The 14,555-nt window shown below is 43.8% G+C and overlaps 1 protein-coding gene across 1 annotated transcript in view; it reads right to left on the bottom strand.

Moving 5' to 3' along the window:
* Window positions 1-11,585: 11,585 nt before the first annotated feature.
* LOC143769497 (uncharacterized) overlaps window positions 11,586-14,555 on the bottom strand; it is a 32,117-nt gene continuing 29,147 nt past the window's right edge. Inside the window, exon 8 of the mRNA XM_077258123.1 lies at window positions 11,586-14,121. Coding sequence (XP_077114238.1) covers window positions 13,347-14,121 — 775 coding nt within the window. The 3' untranslated portion in view covers window positions 11,586-13,346. The remainder of the gene's footprint in view (window positions 14,122-14,555) is intronic.

Genomic DNA, 14,555 nt, shown 5'->3' with positions numbered 1-14,555 from the left:
GATGGGAGAAGTTGCTCTTGGAGGAGAATAAGATCCCATTCCTTATTCATGGCCATGATCTTATGCAAAATTCTGATTGATCCCCCTCCATGGATGAGAAGTCCCGCACATTGTGAATGAGCCCCCTCCATCGATGAGAAGCTCCCTCAAATTGTGAGTTACTCCCTCCATGTATGAGAAGTCCACACACATTGTGAGCGAGCCCCTCCATGGATGAGAAGCCCCCACACATGAGTGGTCTCGGGAGGCTTTACTGTTGGCAGACACAGGACTCATGGCAGCCTCACCTTTTCTATTCCCGACAAGAATTCTTCCAGATGCCCCCAACAGTCTGAAGGGGCTTCAAACAGAGAAAATAACTTTGCAGGAAGTTCAGGAATCGGACTGCAGAGGACTGAGTAAAGTTATTCTTTGATGAAGCATAGAAATATTATGAGGATAGAGGAAGTAAAAGTTCCTCTATGGATGAAATGTTTGCGGGGTTAGAAGTCAGAAGGAGAACATGAGGGTCTGGATCAGCTGAGCAAAAGCCGGTGCTTGAGCCATCAGTTCACCGGAAAAAAAAAACGTATGGGTTGATGATAATGTCATGAAATACGGAAGTCGGTCAGCGGATGGCACAAGAAACACACAACGGGATGGTATAGGGGAGAGGAAGGCCATACCAATAGGGAAAGAGGGATGGACACCTTCTGCACTCCCCTGATGCCCTAAGTGGGTCCTTCCCCCTACCGCCGTCAGGAACTTCATCCCTCGCTGTTACCTAGCACTGCCCTGGCCGGCAACGGCACTAGCCTCACCACTGCAGATGGTACAACACAGGGGACTGTTATGACCCCAGTGGACAGGGTCTCAGAGGAACGTGTAAGTCTGCGAGATTCAAAAATCCAGCTCATAGGGCTGTGGTAACTGGGTTGACCAAATAGCTACTCCTAACGCCAACACTAGAAGTAGCCGGGGATCATGCCTACGGATCGCTAGATGACTCGCGCCAGCCGGAGAATCTAACTACCCCTAGGAGAAGAAAACAAAGACCTCTCTTGCCTCCAGAGAAAGGGACCCCAAAGCAAGATACAAGCCCCCCACAAATAATAACGGTGAGGTAAGAGGAAATGACAAACACAGAAATGAACCAGGTTCAGCAAAGAGAGGCCAGCTTACTAATAGCAGAATATAGCAAGATAACTTATCTGGTCAACAAAAACCCTATAAAAATCCACGCTGGAGATTCAAGAACCCCCGAACCGTCTAACGGTCCGGGGGGAGAACACCAGCCCCCTAGAGCTTCCAGCAAAGGTCAGGATACAGATTGGAACAAGCTGGACAAAAATACCAAACAAAACAAAAGCAAAAAGCAAAGAAGCAGACTTAGCTTGAAATACAGGAACCAGGATCATAGGACAAGAGCACAACAGATTAGCTCTGATTTCAACGATGCCAGGCATAGAACTGAAGGTCCAGGGAGCTTATATAGCAACGCCCCTGAACTAACGGCCCAGGTGAGGATATAGGAAAAGACAGAAGCTCCAGAGTCAAATCACTAATGACCACTAGAGGGAGCAAAAAGCAAAATCACAACAGTACCCCCCCCTTAGTGAGGGGTCACCGAACCCTCACCACGACCACCAGGGCGATCAGGACGAGCGGCGTGAAAGGCACGAACTAAATCGGCCGCATGAACATCAGAGGCGACCACCCAGGAATTATCTTCCTGACCATAGCCCTTCCACTTGACCAGGTACTGAAGCCTCCGCCTGGAGAGACGAGAATCCAAGATCTTCTCCACCACGTACTCCAACTCGCCCTCGACCAACACCGGAGCAGGAGGCTCAGCAGAAGGAACCACAGGCACAACGTACCGCCGCAACAAGGACCTATGAAACACGTTGTGGATAGCAAACGACACAGGAAGATCCAGGCGAAAGGATACAGGATTAAGGATTTCCAATATCTTGTAAGGACCAATAAAACGAGGTTTAAATTTGGGAGAGGAAACCTTCATAGGAACAAAGCGGGAAGAAAGCCACACCAAATCCCCAACACGTAGTCGGGGACCCACACCGCGGCGGCGGTTTGCAAAGCGCTGAGCCCTCTCCTGTGACAACTTCAAGTTGTCCACCACAAGATTCCAGATCCGCTGCAACCTATCCACCACAGAATCCACCCCAGGGCAGTCAGAAGGTTCCACATGACCCGAAGAAAAACGAGGGTGGAAACCAGAGTTGCAGAAAAACGGCGAAACCAAGGTGGCGGAACTAGCCCGATTATTAAGGGCAAACTCAGCCAACGGCAAGAAGGTCACCCAATCGTCCTGATCAGCAGAGACAAAACACCTCAAATAAGCCTCCAAAGTCTGATTAGTTCGCTCCGTCTGTCCATTAGTCTGAGGATGGAAAGCAGACGAAAACGACAAGTCAATGCCCATCCTACTACAAAAGGATCGCCAGAATCTGGAAACGAACTGGGATCCTCTGTCTGACACAATATTCTCAGGGATGCCGTGCAAACGAACCACGTTCTGGAAAAACACAGGAACCAGATCGGAAGAGGAAGGCAGCTTAGGCAAAGGAACCAAATGGACCATCTTGGAGAAGCGATCACATATCACCCAGATAACAGACATGCCTTGAGACACCGGAAGATCAGAAATGAAATCCATGGAGATATGTGTCCAAGGTCTCTTAGGGACAGGCAAGGGCAAGAGCAACCCGCTGGCACGAGAACAGCAAGGCTTAGCTCGAGCACAAGTCCCACAGGACTGTACAAATGACCGCACATCCCTAGACAAGGAAGGCCACCAAAAGGATCTGGCCACCAGATCTCTGGTGCCAAAAATTCCTGGGTGACCTGCCAACACCGAGGAATGAACCTCGGAAATGACTCTGCTGGTCCACTTATCAGGCACAAACAGTCTGTCAGGTGGACAAGAATCAGGCCTATCAGCCTGAAATCTCTGCAACACACGTCGCAGATCTGGAGAAATAGCTGACAAGATAATACCATCCTTAAGAATACCAACAGGTTCAGCGACTCCAGGAGCATCAGGCACAAAGCTCCTGGAAAGAGCATCGGCCTTCACATTTTTTGAACCTGGTAAATACGAGACAACAAAGTCAAAACGGGAGAAAAACAATGACCAGCGGGCCTGTCTAGGATTCAGGCGTTTAGCAGACTCGAGATACATCAGATTTTTGTGATCAGTCAAGACCACCACACGATGCTTAGCACCCTCGAGCCAATGACGCCACTCCTCAAATGCCCATTTCATGGCCAACAACTCCCGATTGCCCACATCATAATTTCGCTCCGCAGGCGAAAACTTCCTAGAGAAAAAGGCGCAAGGTCTCATAACAGAGCAACCAGGGCCTCTCTGCGACAAAACGGCCCCTGCTCCAATCTCTGAAGCATCCACCTCAACCTGAAAGGGAAGCGAGACATCAGGCTGGCACAAAACAGGCGCCGAAGTAAACCGACGTTTCAACTCCTGGAAAGCCTCCACGGCAGCAGGAGCCCAATTAACCACATCGGAGCCCTTCTTGGTCATATCCGTCAAAGGTTTCACAATGCTAGAAAAGTTAGCGATAAAACGACGGTAGAAGTTAGCGAAACCCAAGAACTTCTGAAGACTCTTAACTGACGAGGGCTGAGTCCAATCAAGAATAGCTCGGACCTTGACTGGGTCCATCTCCACAGCAGAAGGGGAAAAAATGAACCCCAAAAAGGGAACCTTCTGTACACCAAAAAGACACTTTGAGCCCTTGACAAACAAAGAATTTTCACGCAAAATTTTAAAGACCATCCTGACCTGCTCCACATGCGAGTCCCAATTATCAGAAAAAACCAGAATATCATCCAGATAAACGATCAAAAATTTATCCAGATAGTTCCGGAAAATGTCATGCATAAAGGACTGAAAAACTGAAGGGGCATTAGAGAGCCCAAAAGGCATCACCAAGTACTCAAAATGACCTTCGGGCGTATTGAATGCGGTTTTCCATTCATCCCCTTGCTTAATGCGCACAAGGTTGTACGCACCACGAAGGTCTATCTTGGTAAACCACTTGGCACCTTTAATCCGGGCAAACAAGTCAGACAACAGCGGCAAAGGATACTGAAATTTGACAGTGATCTTATTTAAAAGCCGATAGTCAATACAAGGCCTCAAAGATCCGTCCTTTTTAGCCACAAAAAAGAATCCCGCACCAAGAGGGGAAGAAGACGGACGGATGTGTCCTTTCTCCAGAGACTCCTTGATATATGAATGCATAGCGGTATGTTCAGGTATCGACAGATTAAACAGTCTTCCCTTAGGAAATTTACTGCCTGGAATCAAATCTATTGCACAGTCACATTCCCTATGAGGAGGCAATGCACTGGACCTGGACTCGCTAAAGACATCCTGATAGTCAGACAAATACTCCGGAACTTCCGAAGGCGTAGAAGAAGCAATAGACACAGGCAGGGAATCCTCATGAATACCACGACAGCCCCAACTAGACACTGACATAGCCTTCCAGTCAAGGACTGGATTATGGGTCTGTAACCATGGCAGCCCCAAAACAACCAAATCATGCATTTTATGTAGAACGAGAAAACGTATCACCTCGCGGTGTTCAGGAGTCATGCACATGGTAACCTGTGTCCAATACTGCGGTTTATTTTCTGCTAATGGCGTAGCATCAATACCCCTAAGAGGGATAGGATTTTCTAATGGTTCAAGAATAAAACCACAGCGCTTAGCAAATGAGAGATCCATAAGACTCAGGGCAGCACCTGAATCTACAAACGCCATGACAGGATAAGATGACAGTGAGCAAATCAAAGTTACAGACAGAATAAACTTAGGATGCAAATTACCAACGGTGACAGGACTAACAACCTTAGATATACGTTTAGAGCATGCTGAGATAACATGTGTAGAATCACCACAGTAGTAGCACAAGCCATTCCGGCGTCTATGAATTTTCCTCTCATTTCTAGTCAGGATTCTATCACATTGCATCAAATCAGGTGTCCGTTCAGACAACACCATGAGGGAATTTGCGGTTTTTCTATCACATTGCATCACATCAGGTGTCTGTTCAGACAACAACATGAGGGAATTTGCGGTTTTGCGCTCCCGCAACCGCCGGTCAATTTGAATAGCCAGGGACATGGTATCATTCAGACCTGTGGGAATGGGAAAACCCACCATAACATTCTTAATGGCCTCAGAAAGGCCATTTCTAAAATTAGCGGCCAGTGCACACTCGTTCCAATGTGTCAGCACGGACCATTTCCGAAATTTTTGGCAATACACCTCAGCCTCGTCCTGGCCCTGAGACATAGCCAGCAAGGCTTTCTCTGCCTGAATCTCAAGATTGGGTTCCTCATAAAGTAAACCGAGCGCCAGAAAAAACGCATCAATATCAGCCAATGCCGGATCTCCTGGCGCCAACGAAAAAGCCCAATCTTGAGGGTCACCCCGTAAGAATGAAATAACAATTTTTACTTGTTGAGCAGAGTCTCCAGACGAACAAGGTTTCAGGGACAAAAACAATTTACAATTATTCCTGAAATTCCTAAACTTAAATCGGTCTCCTGAAAACAGTTCAGGAATCGGAATCTTGGGTTCAGACCTAGGATTTCTGGTAACATAATCTTGTATACCCTGCACACGAGCGGCAAGCTGGTCCACACTTGTAATCAAGGTCTGGACATTCATGTCTGCAGCAAGCTTAAGCCACTCTGAGGTAAAGGGGAAAAGAAAAAAAAAAAAAAAAAAATGAGAGAGGGAAAAAAAACCCTCAAAATTTTCTTTCTTATAATCCCACTTCTGCAATGCATTAAACATTTAATACTGGCCTGGCATACTGTTATGACCCCAGTGGACAGGGTCTCAGAGGAACGTGTAAGTCTGCGAGATTCAAAAATCCAGCTCATAGGGCTGTGGTAACTGGGTTGACCAAATAGCTACTCCTAACGCCAACACTAGAAGTAGCCGGGGATCATGCCTACGGATCGCTAGATGACTCGCGCCAGCCGGAGAATCTAACTACCCCTAGGAGAAGAAAACAAAGACCTCTCTTGCCTCCAGAGAAAGGGACCCCAAAGCAAGATACAAGCCCCCCACAAATAATAACGGTGAGGTAAGAGGAAATGACAAACACAGAAATGAACCAGGTTCAGCAAAGAGAGGCCAGCTTACTAATAGCAGAATATAGCAAGATAACTTATCTGGTCAACAAAAACCCTATAAAAATCCACGCTGGAGATTCAAGAACCCCCGAACCGTCTAACGGTCCGGGGGGAGAACACCAGCCCCCTAGAGCTTCCAGCAAAGGTCAGGATACAGATTGGAACAAGCTGGACAAAAATACCAAACAAAACAAAAGCAAAAAGCAATGAAGCAGACTTAGCTTGAAATACAGGAACCAGGATCATAGGACAAGAGCACAACAGATTAGCTCTGATTTCAACGATGCCAGGCATAGAACTGAAGGTCCAGGGAGCTTATATAGCAACGCCCCTGAACTAACGGCCCAGGTGAGGATATAGGAAAAGACAGAAGCTCCAGAGTCAAATCACTAATGACCACTAGAGGGAGCAAAAAGCAAAATCACAACAGGGGACAGTGACAAACACTAGATAGACAAGTAAAAAACACCACTCTTAGCTTCCAGACTCTGCTGCCAAGCTCCACACTGCAGATGACACAGAAGCCAGACTCCAAGCTCCAGAAACAGCAGACACCAGAGAGCTGCAACTGCACGGCTGGTCTCCATAGTGAAACTCTATAATCAGCAGTCAGCTGATGTATCAGGTGACTATTTAAAGGATGGTGGGAGTGGTCACCACCTACATCAACTGACCTAGCAACTCTGCAACTGCACTACACAGCCAGCAAGGGACACTAAGATTAACCCCCGCTGGTCCTGAAAGGAAAAAAGTTACATTTAAAACAGTGGAACCAGAGCTGCCACGCATCCAAAATTGGATTGTGTCACGTGCCCAATATTTTTTGGTGTATCAACTTGAGGAACATTTTCTCCTTTATATAAGTATATACTGAGATTCTTACTTGTATCTAGGAGGTAATGAAGATTCCTTATATCAGTCAGTTGTAAAAACAAAACTGGAAAGCTAGACCCATATTAAATTATTAAACATACTCATCCGCTCAACAATTATTAAACTGTCTGCAGAATCAAAAAGTATTATACTTTTTTTTAATTAAAACAGTTATAACTTTATTGAAGACAAACAATACACAAACTATAAAACAATGCCTCAAACCATAATTATATAAATGGCAGATAGGCGTGGAAACAATCCTAAGGGGAGCAGAAAGCGTCAGGTAATACAAATAATTATTTATTTGTCAAATATTATACCATATTAAATTATGGCCAAATTTTATGAAGCTAGTTTTTGAAGGTACCAGAAACACCAATACATAATCATATAACTACGACCTAAATAATTACAGTAAAAAGCAAAATATATCAAACCTTTATTATAAACAATCAGTTTACACAAAAGCAAAAAAACTCATTAAAAAATTCATAAAACCCACATAAAAAGAAAATTTGGGCAGTGTGGACAAGATAATAAGTAGCATTAATACAGCTCTGGCAAAAATTAAGAGACCACTGCAAAATTTTCAGTTTGTCTGATTTTTCTCTTTATATAGGTATATTTTTGAGTAAAATGTAAATTGTTCTTTTATTCTATAAACTACTGACAACATGTCTCCGAAGTTCCAAGCAATACATTTTGTATTTATTTTCTGAAAATGAGAAATGGTCAAAATAACAAAAAAAATGCATTGCTTGCAGTCCTGAAATAATGCAAAAAAACAAGTTCATAATCATTTAGAAACAACAATACTAATGTTTTAATTCAGGAAGAGTTTAGAAATCAATATTTTGTGGAATAACTATGAATTTTAATCCCAGCTTTCCTGCGTCTTGGCATGCTTTCCACCAGTCTTCTACACTGCTTTTGGATGACCTTATGCCACTCCTGGTACAAATATGTAAGCAGTTCTTCTTTGTTTGATGGCTTGTGACTATCCATCTTCCTCTTGATTACATTCCAGAGCTTTTCAATGGGGTTCAGGTCTGGAGGTTGGACTGGCCATGACAGGGATATGATGTGGTGGTCCTTCATCCACACCTTGCTTGACCTAGCTGTGTGGCATGGCGCATTGTCCTGCTGGAAAAACCAGTCCTCAGAGTTGGGGAACATTGCCTGAGCAAAAGGAATCAACTGTTTTTCCAGGATAACCTTGTATGCGGCTTGATTCATACGTCCTTTGCAACGAACAACCTGCCCAGGAGGCCGACATCTCCATATTGAAGATGGAAATAAATATTTAGACCAGCACAAAAATAATAATTTATAAGTCGTGACCATATAAAGACCATAACTAGGTTGTGAATACAGTGGGTACTGAAAGTATTCAGACCTCTTTCAATTTTTCACTCTTTGTGTCATTGCAGCCATTTGTTAAACTAAAAAAAAGTTCATGTTTTTTCTCATTAATGTACACTCTGCACCGCATCTTGACTGAGAAAAGAAGTAGAAATTTTAGCAAATTTATTAATAAAGAAAAACTGAAATATCACATGGTCATAAGTTTTCAGAGCCTTTGCTCAGACACTGATATTTAAGTCACATGCTGTCCATTTCCTTGTGATCCTCCTTGAGATGGTTCTACTCCTTCATTGGAGTCCAGCTGTGTTTAATTAAACTGCAAGGACTTGATTTGAAAAGGCGCACACCTGTCTATATAACACCTCACAGCTCACAGTGCATGTCAGACCAAATGAGGATCATAAGGACAAAGGAATTGGCCAAGGAGCTCAGAGACAGAATTGTGGCAAGGCACAGATCTGGACAAGGTTACAACAGAATATCTGCAGTACTCAAGGTTCCTAAGAGCACAGTGGCCTCCATAATCCTTAAATGGAAGAAGTTTGGGACCACCAGACCTAGATCCTAGACCTGGACATCCAGCCAAACTGAGCAATCGTGGGAGAAGAGCCTTGGTGAGAGAGGTAAAGAAGAGCCCCAAGATCACTGTGGCTAAACTCCGGAGATGCAGTAGATGGGAGAAAGTTCCACAAAGTCAACTATCACTGCAGCCCTCCACCAGTCGGGCTTATGGCAGAGTGGCCCGATGGAAGCCTCTCCTCAGTGCAAGACATATGAAAACCCGCATAGAGTTTGCTAAAAAACACATGAAGAACTTTCAGACTATGAGAAATAAGATTCTCTGGTCTGATGAGACGAAGATAGACATTTTTGGTGATAATTCTAAGCGGTATGTGGGGAGAATACCAGGCACTGCTCATCACTTCATCACTTGCCCAATACAATCCCAACAGTGAAACATGGTGGTGGCAGCATCATGCTATGGGAGTGTTTTTCAGCTGCAGGGACAGGATGACTGGTTGTCATTGAAGGAAACATGAATGTGGCCAAGTATAGAGATATCCTGGATGAAAACCTCTTCCAGAGTGCTGTGGACCTCAGACTTGGTCGAAGGTTCACCTTCCAACAAGACAATGACCCTACGCACACAGCTAAAATAACAAAGGAGCGGCTTCAGAACAACTCTGTGACCATTCCTGACTGGCCCAGGCAGAGCCCTGACCTAAACCCAATTGAGCATCTCTGGAGAGACCTGAAAATGGCTGTCCACCAACGTTCACCATCCAACCTAATGGATCTGCAAGGAAGAATGGCAGAGGATCCCAAAATCCAGGGGTGAAAACTTGTTGCATCATTCCCAAGAACACTCACGGCTGTAATAGCTCAAAAAGATGCTTCTACTCAATACTGAGCAAAGGGTCTGAATATTTATGACTAGTGTTGAGCGATACCTTCTGATACTTGAAAGTATCGGTATCGGATAGTATCGGCCGATACCTGAAAAATATCGGATATCGCCGATACTGATACCCGATACCTGATACCAATACAAGTCAATGGGACACCAAGTATCGGAAGGTATCCTGGATGGTTCCCAGGGTCTGAAGGAGAGGAAACTCTCCTTCAGGCCCTGGGATCCATATTAATGTGTAAAATAAAGAATAAAAATAAAAAATATTGATATACTCACCCCTCCGACGGAGCCTGTACCTTACCGATGTAACCGGCAGCCTCCGTTCCTAAGATTGAGCGCGTGAAGGACCTTCAATGACGTCGCGGCTTGTGATTGGTCGCGTGAGCGGTCACATGACCGCTCACGCGACCAATCACAAGCCGCGACGTCATCGAAGGTCTTTCATGCGCTCATTCTTAGGAACGGAGGCTGCCGGTTACAGCGCTAAGGTCCAGGGGCCTCCGGAGGGGTGAGTATATCCCTATTTTTTATTTTTATTCTTTATTTTAAACATGAATATGGATCCCGATACCGATTCCCGATATCGCAAAAGTATCGGAACTCGGTATCGGAATTCCGATACCGCAAATATCGGCCGATACCCGATACTTGCGGTATCGGAATGCTCAACACTACTTATGACCATCTGATATTTCGGTTTTTCTTTTTTAATAAATTTGCAAACATTTCTACATTTCTCTTTTTTTCAGTCAAGATGGGGTGCAGAGTGAACATTAATGAGAAAAAAATGAACTTTGTTGAATTTACCAAATAGCTGCAATGAAACAAAGAGTGAAAAAATTAAAGAGGTCTGAATACTTTCCGTACCCACCGTACCCACTGTGTGTATTGTTATGGACCTGGTGGTTAGGAGCACCCGGAATGACCTGATGATTAAACCAGAAATGAGGACAAGCTCTGGGGAAGGGGGAACTCTGCTGACCGCAAACCCTACTCCTATCACACACACTAGAAATAGCCGTGGAGCGTACCTAACTCTCCCTAGACGCCTCTTCACAGCCTAAGAGCTAACTACCCCTAAAGAGAGAAATAGAAGCCTTACCTTGCCTCAGAGAAATTCCCCAAAGGAAAAGGCAGCCCCCACATATATTGACTGTGAGTTAAGAGGAAAGTCACAAACACAGGAATGAAACAGGTTTTAGCAAAGGAGGCCAGTCTTCACTAAATAGTTAGAGGATAGAAAAGGGAACTATGCGGTCAGCACAAAAAACTACAAAAAGCCACGCAGATTATGCAAAAAGACCTCCACACCGACTCACGGTGTGGAGGTGCAACTCTGCACCCCCAGAGCTTCCAGCTAGCAAGGAAATATCATGATAGCAAGCTGGACTAGAATTTAGCAGTACTAAGAAATATATTCAGAAAGCAGTAACAACAAATGAACTATCAGGGACTTAGCTTCTGCTGGAGTAGACAGGTCATCAGAGAAGTCCAAGAGAGATCTGAACCAATACTGAGACATTGACAGCTGGCATGAAGTAACGATCTGAGTGGAGTTAAATAGGGAAGCCAGCATAGCAATAAACGAGGGCAGCTGAGAAAGCCAACCTCAAGGACCAGCAGTTCCACTCAAAGTCACCAGAGGGAGTCCAAGGACAGAACTCACCACAGTACCATTCATGACCACAGGAGGGAGTCCGAGAACGGAATTCACAACAGTATATATATATATATATATATATATATATATATATATATAATTTACTAGCATTAGTCAGAGTGCAATGCAATGTTTTCACGCATGGCACTAGTCCAATTTATATGCTAATGCGAGCCCTTTGAAAGAGATTTTCAGTGGCACATAAAAGTTTGGGCACCTCTGGTGAAAATTGCTGTTGTTGTGAACAGTTAAGCAAGTTGAAAATGAAATGATCTCCAAAATACCTAAAGATAAAAAGGACATATTTCATTTGTATTTTAGGCAAAAGTATAGATACATATTGTCATCTTTTACATTTTAAAAATTACAAAAAGGAAAATGGGCAGATACAAAATTTGGGCACCTTTGGAGATTTATGTGCTCAGATAACTTAGTGTAAGCTTTCAGACCTTAATTCGTCTGTTAGCATTATGGCTTATTCACCATCATTGATAGGAGAGGCCAGGTGATGCAAATTTACAGCTTTATGAAAACCCAGCCTCATCCAACCTTGTATCAAAAAACAGCAGCCATGGGTTCTTCTAAGCAGCTGCCTAACACTCTGAAAATGAAAATGGTGGAGGCCCAAAAAGCAAGAGAAGGCTATAAGAAGATAGCAAAGCGCTTTCAAGTTGCCCTTTCCGCAGTTTGAAATGTAATTAAGGAATGGCAGTTACCAGGAACAGTGGAGGTCAAGATAAGGTCTGGAAGACCAAGCAAAATTTCAGAGAGAACTGCTGGTAAGATTGCTGGAGGCAAATCAGAACCAGCTTTACTGCAAAAGACCTTCAGAAAGACTTTGCAGACTCTAGAGTTGTGATACATTGTTCTACTGTTAAAAGACACCTGCACAAATATGGCCTTCATGGAAGAGTCATTAGAAGAAAACCACTCCTGCGTCCTCACCATAAAATTCAGCATTTAGAAGTATGCAAAAGAACATCTAAACAACTCTTATACATTTTGGAAACACATGGCGTGCAGATCCCCGAGTACTGTGATTAGGGTGGGCACTCGCTCTCAACTTCTTAAAAGGAGCAAGGCACGCCGTCCTAAAGTGTTTGAAGCCAATGGCTGGAGGACACTTATTATTTAACACACCTTCACCTGCATGGTGGTGCTGTGCAATGGTGTTAGTCTGTACCTAAAAATGCTTGTAAGTTCTCAGGTCCCTGTCCACTAATCCCAGTAGTATATGTCCATTTCTAACAGCCTTGCCAGTATTTGCCTTGTCATTCTGTATTACGGACCCACCTGCACCCGCAGTGCCAATCGGTATAGTAGCCTGACCCAATGCAACTACTATGACAATCTGTGTTACAGCTGGACTCGCCAACATCTGCCGTGGCAATCTGTATTACAGCCGAACCTGCCAGCATCTGCTGTGCCAATCTGTATTATAGCCGGACCTGCCAGCACCTGTCGTGCCAGTCTGTACATCCGTCGGACCTGCCATCACTTGCTGTGCCAGAGTGCATATCAGCCGTATCATTCCGCACCCACCAGTGCCTGCCTGAATCAGCTGTTTTTTCTCTCTGGCTGTTCCAGCTGCCAGTCCCTTAGGGTCAGCTGCCGTGCATCCGTGATCTGTCCTGAAGTAATACCTGGTGTTCATCGGGAGCCAAGCCTTAATCCACCATCAGGGTCTCTAGTGAAAGGTCAGGTGCTCACATAGTTATGCCCCTCCAGGCTCTCATCGGACCGTGGCACAGTGATTCCACCATTCCAGTTACATACATTTAGCTTTATTGTGACTGTAAATGGTTTTTTTTTATCTTGTCTAATTTGTCAGCAACATATATTGGAAAAAGAAACCTACTTTCCCATGTGAATTTTTTGATGCTTAAGAAGAATTGATTTCCTTGTAAAACATTTCCCACATTCAGAACATGAAAATGGCTTCTCCCCTGTGTGACTTCTCTGATGGGTAGTAAGATGCGATTTCTGGTTAAAATATTTCCCACATTCTGAACATGAAAATGGCTTCTCCCCTGTGTGACTTCTCTCATGAATTATATAATGTGCTTTTTGGTTAAAATATTTTCCACATTGGGAACATGAAAACGGTTTCACTTCTTTGTGACCTCTCTCGTGTTTAATAAGATTTGATTGATTAGTAAAGCATTTTCCGCATTCTGGGCATGAAAATGGCTTCTCCCCTGTGTGAGTTCTCTGATGTACAAGAAGATCAGATTTTTGGATAAAACATTTCGAACATTCTAAACACGAATAGGGCTTCTCCCCTTTGTGACTTCTCTGATGCTTGCCAAGATTTGATTGATCTGTAAAACATTTTCCACATTCTAAACATGAATATGGCTTCTCCCCTGTGTGAATTCTCTGATGCAAAACAAGATTTGTTTTGTGGTTAAAACATTTTCCACATTCTGAACATAAAAATGGCTTTTCTCCTGTGTGACTTTTCTCATGTTTATCGAGATGCGATTTCTGGATAAAACATTTCCCGCATTCTAAACAAGAATATGGCTTCTCCCCCGTGTGAATTCTCTCATGTATAACAAGATATGATTTATGGCGAAAACATTTTCCACATTCTGAACATACAAATGGCTTCTCTCCTTTGTGAGATCTTTGTTGACCCACAATGTGAATTTCCTTTTCCTTAACAGTTTGTGATAAATGAGAAGATAGGACCTGTCCAAGAGCCTTAGATTGTAGATCTTTGTTGTGAAGGGCTGAGGTTTCATGTGAAAAAATGCCACGTTCTTCATGTGTATATTGTGTGATGTCAGAATCTTCTTCTTTGAAGTTTGTTGAGATCAGATGTTTCTTCGAGATCGTAGTTAAGTCATCTGCAAAGAACAAAACTTATTACTATCTTTGAACAAATTAAGCATATACTTTTATCACCTTTTTGTACTTCATATTTTGATGCTACTTCATTTTTTAAAACTAGAATGTGTCACTCTATGTGGCCATTACTTATCCAAATGATAGGTGGTGGGACTGGTACGGGTTGATGTGAATATATAGTTATTTTTTTAACCCCATGTTTATTATGCT

This window comes from Ranitomeya variabilis, chromosome 4 (assembly GCF_051348905.1).
Source record: "Ranitomeya variabilis isolate aRanVar5 chromosome 4, aRanVar5.hap1, whole genome shotgun sequence".
NCBI lineage: Eukaryota > Metazoa > Chordata > Amphibia > Anura > Dendrobatidae > Ranitomeya > Ranitomeya variabilis.
The sequence above is the reverse complement of the archived record's forward strand: the minus strand, read 5'-3'. Positions and strand labels throughout refer to the sequence as shown.